General features: G+C 47.1%; 1 protein-coding gene across 1 annotated transcript in view; it reads left to right on the forward strand.

The window, feature by feature from the left end:
- The window catches only part of LOC137561142 (C-type lectin domain family 10 member A-like), a 102,104-nt gene that overhangs the window by 57,856 nt on the left and 23,528 nt on the right, over positions 1–20,720 (forward strand). The window contains exons 10-12 of the mRNA XM_068272404.1: positions 2,577–2,624; positions 6,463–6,555; positions 13,350–13,391. Of these exons, the coding sequence (XP_068128505.1) occupies positions 2,577–2,624; positions 6,463–6,555; positions 13,350–13,391 (183 nt within the window). The remainder of the gene's footprint in view (positions 1–2,576; positions 2,625–6,462; positions 6,556–13,349; positions 13,392–20,720) is intronic.

The following is a 20,720-nucleotide window of genomic DNA, read 5'->3' on the forward strand; positions in this document are numbered from 1 at the left end:
TTTTTAGTTGAAAAGTGCTGGAAAGTTATTTTAAATTGAAGATGAAAACTTATCTCCTAGGAGAAAATTCAGGTGAAAAGTGAATTGCATATGGGCCAATGTCTTGTATTTAGCTTCTAGTGACTGTGGATTTGACAAGTGCAGGGACGGATTACCAACCAGGCAACAAAAGCAGTCGCTTGGGGCCCCATTCAGAGTCAAAGGGGCCCCATCAGCACATAAACCAGCCCTCGCCATCCTGTCAGCGGTGGCTGGATGGTATAATGGTTAAAGGGACTCTGAGCAGTGCAGTAACTATGGAAAGATGCATATCATTTTAACCTCTTGACGACCAGCTAACGCCGATTGGCGTAAACTGGTCGTCTGCGGGTTACCATGGAAACCTTTCCATGTCAGTTCACGGAGGGTGTCTCCGTGAACAGCCGGAGAGCCGCCGATTGCAGCTCGCCGGCAAAATGTAAACAGCTGTTTACATCATACGGCGCTGCTGCGCAGCAGCGCCGTAAGGCAGATCGGCGATCCCCGGCTTCTGATTGGCCGGGGATTGCCGGCATATGATAGGCTGAAGCCTATCCTTCAATGCGCAGGACCGAAATCCATCCTGCGCAGCTCACAGGGGGAGGGAGAGGGAGGGAGCGGTCGAGACGGCAGAGAACGCTGCAGAGGGGGGCTTTGAAGAGCCCCCCCCGCTACGCAAATGCAGCCGGCGGCGATCAGACCCCCCCCAGCAGGACATTCCCCTAGTGGGGAAAAAAGGGGGGTAGTCTGCTGCACTCCTGATCGGTGCTGCGGGCTGTAGAGCCCACGCAGCACCGATCACTGCAAAATACCCTGGTCGGCAAGAGGTTAAAGCTCTATTTCTCCTCTTTCCAATGATATATAAACAGCTGCCCTATGCCTTTTAGTTTTCGCTATTTTTGCGATCGAAATCGCGGCCACAGGACGACTTTTCTCCAAAGTCGGCAGCTCGATTCAGCACGATGCAATGAAATATAAGGAACCCAGGGGGATATAATTACAAATATCATGCTGGTAGGTGTGAGGATGTAATTAATTAGTTGTGGGTATGCTTAAAGGCATACCCACAGGCACTGCTCGGAGTCCCTTTAAGGGCTCTGCCTCTGACACAGGAGACCAGGGTTCGATCTTGGCTCTGCATGTTCAGTAAGCCAGCACCTATTCAGTAGGAGACCTTAGGCAAGTCTCTCTAACACTGCTACTGCCTATAGGGCGCGTCCTAGTGGCTGCAACTCTGGCGCTTTGAGTCCGCCAGGAGAAAAGCGCGATATAAATGTTATTTGTCTTGTCAAATGATGCCGTGCGCTGCTGATTGTCTTCAGAGCCAGGCTCTCCTCCTAGGACCTCCTCCTGCTACTGTGCGCTCTGCCGCTGCCCACTCCTCCCTCCCTTCCCACAGAGAACCACAGCTGCAAGAAGGATGATAGCAGCAGATGGCAAACGCTCACTCACCTATCCATGATCCAAGCGATAGAGATCCCGTCATCTGAAACCCATCTGTCTCTTCTACAGTGCAGCCACATCGTTCTGAACTTCCTGATTCTCAGATCAGACAGGAAGTAGGAAGTAGTGATAGTAGTAGTAACAGAGCGGCAGCACTCTAGAGGAGACAGATGGGCTCCGGATGACGGGACCTCTATTGCTTGGATCGCAATAGGTGAATGTGAGTCATCTGGTGCTGTTATTCTCCCCCGCTGCGGCTGCCTTCTCTGCTGGACTATCGTATTCACTGGGATGGAGGCTGCATGGTGGCTGTATAGTTTGGGAGGAAATCGGTTGTTCGGTGGTGGGGGTGGTTATGTAATTCTGTCTGGGGAATCAGCACTCTAGAGGAGACAGATGGGCTCCGGATGACGGGACCTCTATTGCTTGGATTGCAATAGGTGAATGTGAGTCATCTGGTGCTGTCATTCTCCCCCGCTGCGGCTGCCTTCTCTGCTGGACTATTGTATTCACTGGGAGGGAGGCTGCATGGTGACTGTCTAGTTTGGGAGGAAATTGGTTGTTCGGTGGTGGGGGTGGTTGTGTAATTCTGTCTGGGGAACGGCTTCCGGTTTGGCGGTGTCCAGAGCTTTCTGCTATTGCCAGGCTGGAGATGCAGGGGGAAAGTGCTGCTGCTGTGATATCTGGCGCCCTCTTCACAGGGGTGCCCCAGCCCCTGAGTGCAAATGTCCCAGCCATTCATCTCTCACTCTGCATTTTGCCGCTGCTATTCCCTGCATTGTGCACCCACAGAGGAAAGCGGGCTGTTGCCCATAGCAACCAGTAGCTCGGCTGCCCCGGTGTTTGCGGCATGTTGCTGTGCAGCTGCATCTTCTGATTCTATTACGACATGATGGGGGGCCGAAATCAGTTACTTTGCTTAGGGCCCCATTTAGCCTTAATCTGGCTCTGGACAAGTGGTTTGCCTTCATATAACCTGATGGCTGGAATAGCTTATTGCAGACTGGTGGGGCCACACTATGTCCACCAGATGAGATGTTCTGGCTCTTTGCCTAATTTTTTTCTCTATAAATAACATTTTGTAAACATTTGTATTTCTTTTTTATCTCTTGTAGTCAACGGCCTCACCTCACAACTCGCAAACCTCAGACAAGAGACAGGAAGTAAGTCACTCATACTGTACGTACCTAATCATGTGACCACATCATGAGATGAGGAAACATATAATTCTGGCATGGGGTTTTCATAAACAAAGGATCATCTGACACAGAAATACAGCTACTCCTATGATTATCTCTGGAAGAGACAGGTCCTTTGCAGAAACCACTCCATGGCCTGGATTTACTAAGCTCCTCTGGCCTGGAGGCCACCAGAGAACATAGCTGATCAGGGCTCTGAGACAGGAACAAAGAATTCTCAAGCTAAAGTTCATCCAAAATGCCACAAAACCTCATGGCATGCAATGAAGGGAAATTGGGGGTTTAAAAAGTGTTTGTTTTCTCTTAAAAATTATTTTATCTTCTTTTCATCTTCTGTGTTTTTCTGTCTCCTCCTCAGAGAAGAGCAACATGGATGCGGTGTCCAGTCTAAAGAATAATGGTAGGAATAAGTCTTTATAAATATTATGGTGCATTTGCTGGGGTATTCTCAGTACATGAGTCCAGAGAGGAAGGAGGTGGACTTTATTTCAAGCTGTTGTCTACCTGAGGGTGGCTCTACTCTGGCAGTTCCTGGCATGAACATGGGATATGGTAGAAAAAAAGAAAAAAAAAGTAGCAGGAAAGCTGTCTCTGGTCTCTCCTTCTCGGAGTGACTGGCAATGTGTGAGGAGATGGAGCAGATGGTCCATTCTGTGTATTCAGAGTCACCTCTTTGGCATCTCATCGCAATCACCACAAATGAATTGTAAGTGCCTCCTTTTTTCAGTTGAATGGAGACGCGTAGTTTTACCCAATTACGCTTCGCCAAACCAGATTATAAACACAAGTACATGAAGGATTGGGAAAATGACCTTGCGGTTACTATGGACGACAAAACCTGGTGTGCACTCAATGATTCCATATATTTTTATATATGGAATCATTGAGTGTACAACATCTATTTCTCTACACTTGAAACTTGAATCAAAGTGTTATACGGAACTAGGGATGGTCGTAGTCAGCCAACTTCTCTACGCTGGAACTACGCGTAGTTTTACGCAATTACGCTTCGCCAAACTACGGCTTCAAAATCAAATATTCGCTTTGTATGCATTTTGTGCACTACGTGTTAAAATATGCAATTATGCGTAGTGCGAAGCGTAGTGTGTGCAGATGCTTATGCCCTTATGCGGAAAAAATTCTGCATTAATTCCTCTTTAATTGCTTTCACCGGGAACTCTTCTATGCGTAAATTCCCCTTTCCAATGCGTAATTTTGTAAGCATACAATTGTACGTGGAAAAATATACGCAAGCATCGCATTTGTAGTTTAATTCGCAATACACGTTACCTACTTGTAGCGGGCATAAACTATGCGTAGCGTTATTTCGCTACGTGTAAATTCGTAAGCGTAGTTTTGAAACTTTGCCTACGAACTACGATGCGCAGATGCGAACTACGATGCGTAGATCAGGCTGATTCAGCATGCCTGTCACTTCTCTTCTGCGGCCGTGCGTACCTTCTTAGAGCCTGGGGGCATGAGGAGAGAAACTGCACATAAAAAAAAAGTAAGAATGATTTTAAACTTTTCAATTGCCTGATTAACATCCTTTTTTACTAATATATCAGCCTGCAATGTAGAACTAAGTGTGTATTTTATTGCTAACAGTTACTCTTTAAGGGTATGAGTCATAGAAGGGAGGCAGGATTTAGGAAGGTATCTAGTGTAGCACCAGAGTACACCTGGCCAAGTAAAGGGTGTGATGACGGATTCTTCCAACTGTAACCAAAGTGGACAAGTGACTCCTCCTTCTGTTAATGGAATTTGTGCAAATTGAGCAGCAATATAATAACAATATAATATTTTTTTTTTAGGTCAGGTACAGAAAGTCCTCCGTCTCTTTTTGATAAAAGCATAATTTTATGAGAAATTCTTGTTTTTTTACCATCCCAAATGAAAGTGCTTAATTATTTTTGTAACTTTAGTATATCATAATTTTGTAGATGGATAAGGAGAGAGCGGAAGAGGTGGAGAAGTTAGGGTAGTTGCATCAGTTTAAATGAATTGATCCGACCCGTCCGGGATATACTCATACTTTTCCATTTTTGGAGGTCTTCCTTAAAGGGAACCTGAACTGAGTAAAATTATTTAAAATAAACACATGACGTAGCTGCAAATTAATATTACATACTTACCTCACCATCAGTTCCTCACAGAAGCTCACCATTTTCTTCTTAAGGGGCCCATACACTCAGCCGATTTTCTGGCCGACCGATCGATCCCGATCGATCGATCGATTGATCGTTTGCAAATCGGTTGGCCAATCGACCGATCGATGGCCGATTTCGATCGATTTCGATGGATTTTCATCGAACTGGCAGGGTGGAAAATTTAGGTCGATCTGATGAGATTGCTTATCAGTTTGCATTGGCCTTAATGGAAATCTGATGGCAAAAAAATGCCATCAGATCGAATTTCAATAGATTTCAAACTGAAATCTATTGGAATTCTATCCTGGTAAAAAATGTTCTAAAAACGCATCAGATAGATCATCAGATGCATTTCTTATCTATCTGCTGCCAATCTGACGAGTGTATGGGCACCTTTACAGTATGATCCCTTCCAGTTCTGACAATATTTTGTCAGAACTGAAATATACCAGTTGCTGTCAGTTATATATCAGCTGCTGTCAGTTACAACTGAATGTGCAAGGTAATATCTATGTTTCCTTATGGCTCATGTGGGCGATATTACAGTTTAACAGTGTGCTGACCAGGAAGCTGTTATGGGGCAATGGCCATTTTCAAAATGGAGGACAGATAATTCCATTGATCACAGTGGACAAACGGGACGCAGGAGAGGAGAAAGAGATTGAGGAGTAGACTACACAGGAGGTAAGTAACCTGTGTATGGTTATTTTGACTTTTCATTCTCAGTTCGGGTTCTCTTTAAGTTTTTTTTTTAAGTAATGGGGTATAGTTATGTTTATATAATAAATCTCTGTTATTACCATAGTTATATTGATACCCAGATATTTAATATAAGAAGTAGGGATTTGAAGCCAAAGTGTTTAATTAGAGAGTTTTGTATGGATGGTGGTGTATTGCAGAAAATAGTTTCAGATTTTTTGCTAAGTTAACTGTTAGGCCAGAAATTTCTTGGAATGTGTTTAGAATATTGGTCAGCATGGGTAAAGTAGTGTGAGGTGAAGTGAGGGTTAATAAGATGTCATCTGCAAAAAGATTGCATTTACATTCATAATCACCCAATAATATTCCCTTAATGTCCTGAGATTTTCCAATGGACTCAGCTAGGGGCTCCAATACCACAGCAAAAATTGCCGGGGACAATGGGCATCCCTATATGGCACCCTATTAATATACATTTTGTCATGTGAGTTAGTTGGGAGTTTTAGGTATGCTGTGGGATTTGAATATATAGCTTTTAATATATTTATAAAATTGCCCAAAAACCATCTATGTTCAAGAGTTTTAAACATACAGTATATTCCCATTCTATTGTATCAAAAGCTTTTTGTATGTCAAGAGCTGGAAGCTGTAATGTTGTTGATTTGGAGTTTGCATAATCTACAATGTCCAATACCTTCCTGATTGTCAGCTGCCTGTCTTCCAGGAATGAATCCTACTTGGTCCTTTTGTATGATGTGGGGTAGAATATCATTAAGTTTCAAGTTTCAAATCTATACTTAGTAGTGAAATGGGTCTGTAGTTCTTAATTTGAGTGTTATCTTTATATACTTTAGGTATAATGGCAATCTGGGCCTCCAGAAATCAGGATAGGCTAATTTGTTTTGGGATTTCTTTCCAATCACTTTATAATCTTGTATTTTTTCCTCTTGCAGTCGCTGATCTGACTTCACAGCTCGCAAAACTCAAACAGGAAACCATCGCTGATCTGACTTCCCAGCTCGCAAAACTCAAACAGGAAACAGACAGTAAGTCAATAACGTGTCAATATGAGGATTATGTGACCAAAGTTGGAGGGGAAATCTCAAGAGCTGGGCTTGTGCAAACAGTGTGCAAATTTGCATGCATGAAAAAAGGGCGCCGTGAAAAAAGGGCCGGGGTTATTAACAAATTTGGCGCCAGGTATTAATGAAGTTTGCTAACGAGAATCATCAATGTCAAGCTTTATTAACGATAATTACTGTTCCAAAAAACAAACTAGAAATAATAACGAATAAATATTAACGTTAAATATGGTAACGTTTTTCGTCAATACTACATAACCCAACCCTACCCTCACACAGAACCCTCCCCTGGTGGTGCCTAAAACTAACCACTCCCCTAGTGGTGCTTAACCCTAACCACTTCCCCGGTGGTGCCTAACCCTAACCATCCCCCTGGTGGTGCCTAACCCTGACCATTCCCCTGGTGGTGCCTAACCCTAACCACCCCCCCCCCCCCCCAATGTTGCCTAAAACTAACCACCGCCTAGGTGGTGCCTAACCCTAACCACTCCCCTTGGTGTTGTCTAACACTAACCACTCCCTCTGCACAAACACGCTTTTAGATATATTAACGATAATAACTTTGAAAACAGAAAATCTGTGCTTATTAACAAAATAATATGACAAAAACTATACCGCTATAAACTTCTCAAACTACCGCTATAACTACATCAAAAAAATATAATGGTATAGTGTTATTAACAAAAATTTTTTGCTGCACCCTTTTTATCATGCTTTTTCCGCCGTACTAACGATAATTGCATTAAAGTCTATGGCGGCGCCCTTTTTGTCCACCCTCAGCTGGCGCCCTTATTTCCTGCTCCCACAAATTCACTTGGTGCAGAATTTACAATTTTTCTCAAACATTTGCTTTCCTCTGCACTTCCTGTTGCTGATTGCTGACAGATATGAACTGAACAGGGATGAGCAGAAACTACGCCAGTGCGAATTTACGCATCGTAGTTTGCATCTACGCATCCTAGTTCGTAGGTGAAGTTGCAGAACTACGCTTACGAATTTACGCGTAGCGAAGTACCGTTACGCGTAGCTTACGCTTACTATGCATAGTTACTATGCGTAGTTAACATGTGTATTGCGTAGTGAACTACGTATGCATTACTCGCGTCTATTTTTCCGCGTACGATTGTATGCTTACAATTTTACGCATTGGAAAGGGGATTGTACACATAGAAGAGTTCCCGGTATAAGCATCTAAAGAGGAATTAATGCGTTAAATTTTCTGCATACAGGCATAAGCATCCGCATACACTTTCCTTCGCACTACGCGTAATTGCGTATTTTAACGCGTATTCTACGAAATGCATACAAAGCGAATATTTGATTTCGAAGCCGTTGTTTGGCGAAGCGTAATTGCATAAAACTACGCGTAGTTCCAGCGTAGCGAAGTTGGCTGACTACGACCATTCCTGGAACTGAACCGATGTGAACCACAACAACTGGGAGGGAGAAGGCGCCCCAAAAAATAGGTGGTGGTGGATGAACAGTATATCTATATTATGTGACTAAAAATAACAAAAAATATACAATATAATATAATTAATAAAAATGGCTTACCTCAAAGGAAGAGGCAAAGCCAATTTCAAACAAAATGTTTATTATTCAGACACTATCAATGATAATGCGTTTCGCAGAACACAGTCCGCTTCCTCAGATCAAATACAAAGCAGTGTCTTTATACTGTAGACAGTATGTTCAGAGCACCTATTGGCTAGCAGATGGAATGTGTTTAGCCGTACTATGCCTATGTCCATGCCGATGTGTGTGGGTAGAAATGGAGCCCTGCAATAGATCCTCGGGATAGTTTATATCAAGGGGTGGAGGGAGGGTTTGCTTACACCTAATGAGGGGCTTGGTTTTAGGGGCCCTAGACAAAAGTAAACATGAAGTCCCCTACATGATACTTGGTGGCAGCAGTAGGTGGGATCCCTGGTAGAAGTATTAGGTGACTTTTTTTATATTAGGTTGTCTTTGCCCCCCCCCCTCCCCCAACAATGCAGAGCAAGTAAAGAGAAGTGTAATACTTTGTTGTCTTGCACCAGGCATCCTCCTTATCCCTTTCTCACAGCTCTCCAGCCTCCTATACCTCCCTGCTGGTGCCTCTCCTGTTCTCCCTGCAGGCATGCACACACTGAGGAAGCATGTCGGAGAGTCACCGCAGCAGAGACAGAGCTCTCCAGCCTCCTGTACCTCCCTGCTGGTGCCTCTCCTGTGCTCCCTGCAGGCATGCACACACTGAGGAAGCATGTCGGAGAGTCACCGCAGCAGAGACAGAGCTCTCCAGCCTCCTGTACCTCCCTGCTGGTGCCTCTCCTGTGCTCCCTGCAGGCAGGCACACACTGATGAAGCATGGTGGAAGGTCACCGCAGCAGAGACAGAGCTCTCCAGCCTCCTGTACCTCCCTGCTTGTGCCTCTCCTGTGCTCCATGCAGGCAGGCACACACTGATGAAGCATGGCAGAGGGTCACCGCTGCAGAGACAGAGTTCTCCAGCCTCCTGTACCTCCCTTCTGGTGCCTCGCCTGTGCTCCCTGCAGGCAGGCACACACTGATGAAGCATGGTGGAGGATCACTGCAGCAGAGACAGAGCTCTCCAGCCTCCTGTACCTCCCTGCTGGTGCCTCGCCTGTGCTCCCTGCAGGCAGGCACACACTGATGAAGCATGGTGGAGCATCACTGCAGCAGAGACAGAGCTCTCCAGCCTCCTGTACCTCCCTGCTGGTGCCTCTCCTGTGCTCCCTGCAGGCATGCACACACTGATGAAGCATGGCGGAGGATCACCACAGCAGAGACTCAGCTCTCCTGCCTCTTGTACCTCCCTGCTGGTGCCTCTCCTCTATACTCTTCAGGCAGGCACACACTGATGAAGCATGGCGGAGGGTCACCACAGCAGAAACAGAGCTCTCCAGCCTCCTGTACCCCCCTGTTGGTGCCTCTCCTGTGCTCCCTGCAGGCAGGCACACACTGATGAAGCATGGCGGAGGGTCACTGCAGCAGAGACAGAGCTCTCCAGCCTCCTGTACCCCCTATTGGTGCCTGTCCTGTGCTCCCTGCAGGCAGGCACACACTGATGAAGCATGGCGGAGGATCACCGCCGCAGAGACAGAGCTCTCCAGCCTCCTATACCTCCCTGCTGGTGCCTCTCCTATGCTCCCTGCAGGCAGGCACACACTGATGAAGCATGGCGGAGGATCACCGCGCAGCATAGACAGAGCTCTCCAGCCTCCTGTACCTCCCTGCTGGTGCTTCTCCTGTGTTGCCTGCAGGCAGGCACACACTGACGAAGCATGGTGGAGGATCACTGCAGCAGAGACAGAGCTCTCCAGCCTCCTGTACCTCCCTGCTGGTGCCTCTCCTGTGCTCCCTGCAGGCAGGCACACACTGATGAAGCATGGTGGAGGGTCACTGCAGCAGAGACAGAGCTCTCCAGCCCCCTGTACCTCCCTGCTGGTGCCTCTCCTGTGCTCCCTGCAGGCAGGCACAGACTGACGAAGCATGCCAGAGGATCACTGCAGCAGAGACAGAGCTGTGGGCAGCCATGGAGACCAGAGGACAATGTAATCAAGGAAGGTGGGGGGCCATGCTGGCTGGAGAGATGAGACATTAAGCTATGGTGACCATACGTCCCGCATTGCCCGGGACGCGTCCTGCCTTCGGGGCCTGCTGTCCCATGCTGCATGAGGTCCTGGGAAATGTCCCGCTTTTAGCCACAGGACGTCCCGGCCTCGGGACGCTGGCCACCGCTCGATCGCATGAACTGGCTGCAGCGTCTGATAGACGCTGCGCCAATTCATAGCCCGCAGCCACGCTCCAGCCTGCATATTCTCCGGCTGGTGAGCAGGGCTAAGGGAAGATGGCTGCCGAAGCCCTGTACTGGAGACTATTTGTGTCTCCAGTACAGGGCTTCGGGCACCATCTTGCCGTAGCCCTGCTCTGCCTGTCAGCGAGGGAGACTGTCCAGGCAGCAGGAGCAAGATGGTCCCGGGAGCAGAAGACTTCTGTCAGGTGAGTAAATGCTTTTTTTTCAAGGTGAAATGCTGCCCAAATTACTTTTATTTTGTGCTGACATGTTGCCCGCATTGCGTTTATTTTGTGCTGACATGTTGCCCACATTGCGCTTATTTTGTGCTGATATGTTGCCCATTGTATTTATTTTCTGCTGACATGTTGCCCACATTGCGTTTATTTTGTGCTGACATGTTGCCCACATTGCGTTTATTTTGTGCTGCCATGTTGCCCATTGCGTTTATTTTCTGCTGACATGTTGCCCACATTGCGTTTATTTGGTGCTGACATGTTGCCCACATTGCGTTTATTTTGTGCTGAAATGTTGCTCACATTGTGTTTATTTTGTGCTGACATGTTGCCCACATTGCGTTTATTTTGTGCTGACATGTTGCCCATTGCATTTATTTTCACGCGTAAAGTTTTATGCGTGAAAAGCTTGTTTAGACGTGCTAAGGGGGTTTTCACAGGCGTGCTAACAGTTAGCACCGCTTTGTGAATCAAGCCCATTGTGTTTATTTTGTGCTGAAATGTTGCTCACATTGCGTTTATTTTGGGCTGACATGTTGCCCACATTGCGTTTTTTTCTGGTGTCGGGGTAACTGTTGCTGCATTTATTATTTAATGGTCATAGTTGGCTATGTTTGCTGCTTTGGGGTTACGGTATACTATTAAATAGCATCACACAGTTTCTGCATTCTGCACACCCATGATGTGAATTCTCGTTTGACCACATCATGGCGTAAACACTGCTTTCTTATGCCTCGCTGTTACATCATTATGTTAGCTCCGCCCATACAATGTCATAGCCATGTCCATTTGTCGGCGCGGCGCGCACATCGTGCCTCGGCCCCCACCCCCATTTTCCGCCGAGGCGCACTGCGAGCGCCACAGCCCCCCCTATTTTTTGCCATGGCGTGCTGCGCGCGCGCCCCCCCCCCCATCCCAGGTTGGACCCACAAAAATCTGGTCACTCTAATTAAGCTCCAATGTGATTACTCGGCATTTACCCCTGGGTGTCACCCCTCCTGTCATAGTGACAACCACAAGTGCTGCACCCCTCCCTGCACCCCCATAATGAAGTCACTGAAAGGGGGAGACTTGAGGCAGCGTTTGAAACCCTGGTTTGCCCTATCAGAAGCAGAAGCATACAATCCTGGACCAAGATCATTAACCACTTTACCCCCACACGTACGGATTTCTCCGTCCCTTTTTCCATCCTTTCACCACCAGGGATGGAGAAATCCGTACTTTCCGCGCTCCCGCCGCTGCCCGCGCTCCCGCTCGCTCTAGTGCGCACTCCCGCTCATAAACACGCTGCCGGCCACTCGCCCGGAGATCAATGAACGGGAAAATCCATTCCTGTTCATTGATCTAAGCCCCGCAATGATCCGCTGCTTCTCCGATAAGCAGCGCAATCATTGTGAAAAAAAACAAACTTTCCCAGCCTCCTAGTACTTCCTGCAAGCATCCGGAAGGACACTTGCAGGTCGCATTAAACAAAAAGTTACTGTTGCCATCTTGTGGCCAAATAGTAAAACTACACCCTAAAGCATTTTTCACATACAAATAAATTAGTTTTACACAAAAAATTAACTCCTTACCTCCCACACTCCCCATTTTTTTCTTTTTTGTAATTAAAAAAAAAAAAATAAATAAAAAAAAATACATAAATTGTTACCTTAGGGACTGAACTTTTTAAATATTTATGTCCAGAGGGTATAACACTGTTACTTTATAAACTATGGGCTTGTAATTAGGGATGGACGCAAAACTGAAAAAAATGCACCTTTATTTCCAATTAAAATATTGGCGCCAAACATTGTGATAGGGACATAATTTAAACGGTTTTATAACCGGGACAAATGGGCAAATACATTTCATGGGTTTTAATTACAGTAGCATGCATTATTTAAAAACTATAAAGGCCGAAAACTGAAAAATAATAAATTTTTTCCCACATTTTTTCCTATTTTCCCATTAAAACACATTTAGAATAAAATAATTCTTGGCATAATGTCCCACCTAAAGAAAGCCTAATTGGTGGCAAAAAAAACAAGATATAGTTCATTTCATTGTGATAAGTAATAATAAAGTTATAGACGAATGAATGGAAGGAGCGCTGAAAGATGAAAATTGCTCTGGTGGTCAAGGGGTAAAACCCCTCAGTTGGGAAGTGGTTAAAGTCATTCATACAGCAACAGATTTTACACCTCTTGACTCTCTGGCATATTTTCTCTGGCATAGCAACACATGACCAGTGAGGAAATATAAAAGCTCAGTCATTTCACCTGCTCAACCACTGCCAGGACTACTTGTTCACGCAAGCCCCACCGGTGCGACAAAGTAAGGATACTCTCTTGGTGGGTGTATGTATATATTTATTTATATATGTATGTATGTATGTATGTATATATATATGTATATATATATATATATATATATATATATATATATATATATATATTATATATATTACTTTGTTATTGATACTCTATCTGTATGGGAATGAAAATTGAATAAACAGTAATAAGAAAAACACACACAAAAAAACTTAGCACTGGCTTTATTACAAAGCTCAATAAAAATGTGTGTTGAGCCAGTTGTGTTTCTCCTTCAGCTCTTTCCTATTGAAGCTTCCTTCAGCCTTCCCCTGAGTTAGTGTGTTTGCAGTTGTATCACTGTAGTTCTGTTCACACAGTCACGGTGAGAGATTTTTTTAATTAATTCTTACCATATTTTCTGTCTCCTCTGCAGAGAAGAGCTCCTCGGTGGAAGTGTCACAGCTCAGGAATACTGGTGAGTAGAAATATGTGTTACCTTCTAAAAAACTTTAGCAAAAGTTTTCTAAGATCTGGTTCACACTAGGTCCGGAAACGTATCTGTGGCTCCGTTTTTCAGCCCCTAAAAACGGAGCCACGGACAGCAATTTTAAAAATAGCAGCTGTCTTCACCTAATCAAAAAACGGATCCGTCTGCGTTTGCGGGGACCCGTTTTCAAAACCTGAACGTAAGGTCCGGATCTGATGCATTTTCACGCAACGGATCTGGACCCGGATACACAACGGGAGCCATTTCAGAGCAGGGCCTGGGAGAAGAGCCAGAAGGACGCTGAGGGACCTCCTGACCTTCGGTGGGCTGGAGAAAACCCCAGGTAAGTTCAGATTTAGATTTTATTCACTGCTCAGAGTCCTGTAATGAAACGCGGAAAAGCCGCGGCCTCGCAAGGTGAGGCGGCTGTTTCCGCGTCTAGCAGGACGCCACAACGCGGAAAAAACACTGCATGCCGCTCAGGCAGAGCGGCGGAATCCGCACTGGAAACGGCGGAATCCGCATTGGGAACGGCGGAATCCGCATTGGAGGCGGCTCCCGCACTTGGTTCACTAGATACATTGCAAGACAGTACTGGTGTGGCTGGGACTGATAGTCCACCAAAATTCAGACTTACACGCGCGCGAGCACAGAGGCAGAGTTTAAATAGCAGTTAGAAGGGAGTCGGCTGACCAGCTGGGTCAGCTGACAAATTCCACTGCTCTCATTGGACCAGCAATTAGGGAGGTCCTGGAAAGGTCCTAGAGTATATATACTGCTGGTTGTTCACTTGCTCTTTGTCTGGCGTTGCGATCACATATGTGGGAGCACCCAGATCCGTAGTCAGATCCATAAGTGTGCCGGGACCAGCTGGAGCTGTAATCCTACACTTAGCTAGATTTTGATAGCTAAAGTACTAGTTTGATTGTGATTATCTGTTATGACTTTTGCCTGCCTCGACTATTCTCCTGAACTCTGACCTTGTACCTCGTTATTTCTGATACTCTGCTGCCGAACCTCGGCTCGTACCTTGACTCCGCTTCTGCCTCCTGATTCTGTACCCCGATATATCTGATACCCCGTTGCTGAACCCTGCCTGTACTTTGACTCCGCCTCTGCCTCCTGATTTTGTACCCCGATATATCTGATACCCCGTTGCTGAACCCTGCCTGTACTTAGACTCCGCCTTTGCCTACTGAATTTGTACTTTATCTGTCCGTCTGTATACGACCTGGCTTGTCCGACCTCGAGAACCGACCTCACGTTTGGAGGCGGTTCCCCGTCCTGTTAGTGACACTTCCTCCTGAGTGTCACTCTCGGACTTCCCTTCCTACTGTCAGTCTGACTCCTCCCATCTTGGAGAGCTCAGATCTGCGGAAGGAACCTGTGCAGTACTCCTTGCCGCACAAGAGGCTTGTCCTCTGAGTTACTGTCGCACCAATCACTACACTCTACTCCGGTGAACAGAGGTTAGTTTGTATATCGGATTATCGGTGAGACTGCAGATCACTTATAATCTGGTATATATCTGTATTTCCGGTGATACTGCAGATCACCGGTAATCAGATACTCTCTGCGCCCACCGATCGTTACAGAACGCCAGACCAAAAATGCAAATGGACGCACACACTGACCGTCTGGGCGCACTTGCCACTTCGGTGGAAAACATCAACCAAGTGCTGGGTAGCCACAAGACTATGATTGATGTCCTATCAGGCTCTGTGCGAACCCTCCAGACGTCAGTTGATTCAGTGCGATCCCCTCCTAGTGATGACATACGTATGCCCGTACCAGACAAATTTTCTGGCCACAAGTCTGACTTCCGGAATTTTAAGAGTAGAGTGTTATCTTATTTCGAGTTGAGACCCCGATCCTCGGGGACTGAGACCCAACGGGTCATCTTTATTAAAACTTTGTTAACTGGCGACTCCCAGTCCTGGGCGTACAACCTACCCCCCACAGATAGAGCTCTGACCTCGGTAGGGGAATTCTTTAAGGCCATGGCGGTAATTTACGACGACCCTGACCTTGCTGCGACCTCTGAGCGGAAGCTTAAGCTTTTACGGCAAGGCAGGGGTGCAGTCGAAGATTACGCGGCCGAATTTCGTAGGTGGTCAGTTACGGCCAGGTTTGACACCTATGCCCTCTTAGATTACTTCCTATCTGGGTTGTCGGATGAGGTCTCCGACCTAATGTTAAGTCAACCCGAGCCCAGAACAGTCGATGAGGCCATCTCAGCGGCCATTCGAATCGACCGCAGGTTGCGCTATCAAAGACAAACCAGGGGTAGTCACCATGTCAGAATGGTGTCTTGCGCCACAACCCCAGTGACCCCACCTTCTCCCGAGTCAATGCAGATTGGTCGGTCGGAGCTGTCACTAGAGGATAAACGGTTGCTCCTCCCGTGTACGATTACATGGGAAGGTAAGACCGAGCTCACAGAAGCTTTTGTTGATTCTGGCGCTGCAGCTAATTTTATGGACTTTGAGTTTGCTAAAAGGTTGGGTATTCCACTCACCCCAGTAAAACCACCCGTCCAGGTTACAGCAGTGGATGATTCCCCTCTGCAGAGGAATCATCCGTTATCACAGACATCAGAAGTGGGAGTCACTATAGGGGTACTGCACAAAGAGAAACTACAGTTCATTGTATTACATATGTCTACCTCCACAATCATCCTAGGCATGCCGTGGTTACAAATCCATTCACCACAGATAGATTGGGCCACGGGGCAGTTAACAGCATGGTCACCTCGTTGTCTCCAGCAGTGTTTAGGGAGGCTGACGATAGGTCAAACCAGGGTACAAGTGGAAGGAGTACCTGAACAGTACTCGGATTATGCTGACGTGTTCTGTCCTAAGGCTGCGGATAAATTGCCCCCGCATCGCCCTTTCGACTGCCCCATTGACCTCCGTTCTGGTTGTATGCCCCCTCGAGGCCATTTGTATAATCTGTCTGGACCTGAAAAACTAGCCATGCAGGAGTATATCAGTGAAAACTTGGCCAAGGGCTTCATTCGCCCGTCCCGGTCGCCGGCCGGGGCAGGCTTCTTTTTTGTTAAGAAAAAAGACGGGGGTTTGCGACCATGTATCGATTACCGGGGCCTAAATAAAATCACAGTGAAGAATCGCTACCCGTTGCCGTTAATAGACGATTTGTTCACACAGGTCACTGATGCGAGGATTTTTTCGAAACTGGATTTACGGGGTGCATACAATCTGGTGCGCATAAGAAAGGGCGATGAATGGAAAACGGCCTTCAATACACCTAGCGGGCACTACGAGTACCTAGTGATGCCCTTCGGGTTATGTAATGCCCCGGCCGTTTTCCAGGAACTCATTAATGAGGTATTTAGGGAGGTGTTGGGAAAGTTTGTGTTAATCTACCTGGATGACATTCTTATCTTTTCTAACAATCTCCCTGATCACAGATCCCATGTCAGATTTGTACTGGACAAGCTGAGGCAGAATTTGTTGTACGCAAAACTTGAGAAGTGTATTTTCGAGGTTACGTCTGTCGCCTTTCTGGGATATATAATCTCCACCTCGGGCCTGTCTATGGACCCTGCCAAAGTCTCCGCGGTACTGGAGTGGCCGCAGCCGGTGGGGTTGAAGTCTTTGCAACGGTTCTTGGGGTTTGCAAACTATTATAGGAGGTTCATAAAGGGGTACTCCACAGTAGTCGCACCCCTCACCAGTCTTACAAAGAAAGGGGCAGACACCACTCACTGGCCTCCTGAGGCTTTACAGGCATTCTCTACGTTAAAAGAACTGTTCTGCTCAGCACCCATACTGAGACACGTGGACACTTCTTTTCCTTTCGTTGTTGAGGTAGACGCCTCAGAGGTTGGAGTGGGAGCTGTGCTGTCTCAGCGTTCAGGCTTACAGGGTAGATTACACCCGTGTGCCTATTTTTCTCTGAGGTTTTCTCCTGCGGAGAGAAACTACGATATAGGCAACAGGGAGCTTCTAGCCATTAAGTTAGCCTTCGAGGAATGGCGTCATTGGCTAGAAGGAGCAGAGCACACGATCACGGTTTATACCGACCACAAGAATCTGGAATACATCGAGGGGGCTAAGAGATTAAGCCCTCGGCAGGCCCGATGGTCTCTGTTTTTCTCGAGGTTCACATTCCTGATTACGTATACTCCAGGTAGTAAGAATACCAAGGCGGATGCCCTCTCCAGGTGTTTTGAACCAGAGACAGCACAGTCCCCCGCTCCTGAGTCCATCATCCCACAGAAACTAGTATTAGCTGCCACGGAAACCTGGGAGGATTGGACAGAGGTGTTGGGTCCCTTTCAGCAGGATGTTCCTGAGGGAAAACCTGAAGGGGTCATGTTTATCCCTCTACCATTTCGCTTACAAATCCTGCAACTCTTTCATGACCATAAGAATGCTGGTCATCCTGGAGCTGCCAGAACGCAGGATCTGATTGCCAGGTACGCTTGGTGGCCTTCTTTGGCAACAGATTGCAAGGAGTATGTCAGGGAGTGTGCGGTATGTGCCAAGAGTAAACCCTCCCAGCTTGCATCTGTAGGAAGGTTGCAGCCTTTGCCCACCCCGAGTGAGCCATGGACCCACCTGTCCATGGATTTTGTGGGGGAATTGCCCAGGTCTGAAGGCATGTCGGTCATCTGGGTGGTAGTCGACCGTTTTAGCAAAATGGCCCATTTTGTGCCTCTGAAAGGACTCCCCTCGGCCCAAGAACTGGCCGAATTGTTCATCATTCACGTCTTCCGGCTGCATGGCATTCCGGAAGACATCGTGTCAGATAGGGGAGTCCAATTCGTGTCTGGATTCTGGAGGGCATTTTGCAACCAGATGGGCATGAAATTGTCTTTTTCGTCAGGCTACCACCCACAGACAAACGGGCAGACTGAACGAATTAATCAGTCTTTGGAGCAATTCCTGAGATGTTACGTTGCGGAAGCTCAGAGTGACTGGGTAAAATTTTTACCCTTTGCGGAATTCGCACAAAATAATTTAAAGAATTCTTCGTCTGGTTTCTCTCCATTCCAGATTGTGACAGGGAGGTCACCCAAATTCTCCCCTTTTCCAATTGTCTCTTCTCCTTTTCCAGCACTGGAGGATTGGCAGAGGTCACTGAGGGACAATTGGGGAATCGTTAAGGGGAACTTGCAGAAGGCATTCCAGAATCAGAAGGGTCAAGCGGACAAGAGACGGTCTGTGGAATGGAAATTTCAGCCAGGGGATTTAGTCTGGGTGTCCACACGTCACTTGACCTTGAAGCAGCCTTCTGCCAAACTGGGCCCCAGGTTTGTGGGTCCATTTTCCGTGACTAGGAGAATTAACAACGTCACTTACGTTATTGATCTTCCTGCCAGCATGCGGGGCGTAAGGTCGTTTCACGTGTCTCTGCTCAAACCCGCAGTCCATGTGGGCCCTACTCCGCCTCCTCCGGTTCTGGTGGACAGCCAACCCGAGTTCGAAATAGAGAAAATTTTGGACTCACGCATTGTCCAGAACTCGGTACAGTACCTGGTACACTGGAAGGGGTATGGCATTGAGGAGAGGCAATGGGTCCCAGGGACTCGCATGCATGCGGATGAGTTGAGGGAAGAATTTCATACCTTACACCCCGAGAAGCCTGGTAGGAGTTGTCCGGAGTCCACTCCTCGGGGGGGGGGGGGGGGGGTACTGTAATGAAACGCGGAAAAGCCGCGGCCTCGCAAGGTGAGGCGGCTGTTTCCGCGTCTAGCAGGATGCCACAACGCGGAAAAAAACGCTGCATGCCGCTCAGGCAGAGCGGCGGAATCCGCACTGGAAACGGCGGAATCCGCATTGGGAACGGCGGAATCCGCATTGGAGGCGGCTCCCGCACTTGGTTCACTAGATACATTGCAAGACAGTACTGGTGTGGCTGGGACTGATAGCCCACCAAGATTCAGACTTACACGCGCGCGAGCACAGAGGCAGAGTTTAAATAGCAGTTAGAAGGGAGTCGGCTGACCAGCTGGGTCAGCTGACAAATTCCACTGCTCTCATTGGACCAGCAATTAGGGAGGTCCTGGAAAGGTCCTAGAGTATATATACTGCTGGTTGTTCACTTGCTCTTTGTCTGGCGTTGCAATCACATATTAGCACCCAGATCTGTAGTCAGATCCATAAGTGTGCCGGGACCAGCTGGAGCTGTAATCCTACACTTAGCTAGATTTTGATAGCTAAAGTACTAGTTTGATTGTGATTATCTGTTATGACTTTTGCCTGCCTCGACTATTCTCCTGAACTCTGACCTTGTACCTCGTTATTTCTGATACTCTGCTGCCGAACCTCGGCTCGTACTTTGACTCCGCTTCTGCCTCCTGATTCTGTACCCCGATATATCTGATACCCTGTTGCTGAACCCTGCCTGTACTTTGACTCCGCCTCTGCCTCCTGATTTTGTACCCCGATATATCTGATACCCCGTTGCTGAACCCTGCCTGTACTTAGACTCCGCCTTTGCCTACTGAATTTGTACTTTATCTGTCCGTCTGTATACGACCTGGCTTGTCCGACCTCGAGAACCGACCTCACGTTTGGAGGCGGTTCCCCGTCCTGTTAGTGACACTTCCTCCTGAGTGTCACTCTCGGACTTCCCTTCCTACTGTCAGTCTGACTCCTCCCGTCTTGGAGAGCTCAGATCTGCGGAAGGAACCTGTGCAGTACTCCTTGCCGCACAAGAGGCTTGTCCTCTGAGTTACTGTCGCACCAATCACTACACTCTACTCCGGTGAACAGAGGTTAGTTTGTATATCGGATTATCGGTGAGACTGCAGATCACTTATAATCTGGTATATATCTGTATTTCCGGTGATACTGCAGATCACTGGTAATCAGATACTCACTGCGCCCACCGATCGTTACAAGTCCCTTTAATAGCAAAGCCCTCATACATGCTAGAATGATAAAATCACAATTTTTTTTAGGGTATGTTAAGATGAATAGTGGGGACAAGGTCCAAAAAGACCCTGTAGTTTTTGTGAAAATTGATTTGAATGATCCCCAAATGCATCAGGGGGCTGACAAGTCTGATATTGATGATAAAATGCATTTGAGGAGCTAAACAGAGTGTGGCTTGCAAGCCTGTAAAGGTGGATACCAGCAGGAAGGCACACAGGTGGTTCATAGACTGCACAGGAGGATCAGATGGTGGGCAGATGCGGGACACTGCAGAAGCCGAAGCCTGATGATCAAACAAAACTCTGATATACTAAACCACAGAGTGCTGAAGCAGGTCCTTGCAGGATATTGTTTTGACACCTGAGGAGCTGTGCTGGTACAGTGGAACACACAGTGTATTGTGGTGCTGTTG

Source organism: Hyperolius riggenbachi, chromosome 3 (genome assembly GCF_040937935.1).
Source record: "Hyperolius riggenbachi isolate aHypRig1 chromosome 3, aHypRig1.pri, whole genome shotgun sequence".
NCBI lineage: Eukaryota > Metazoa > Chordata > Amphibia > Anura > Hyperoliidae > Hyperolius > Hyperolius riggenbachi.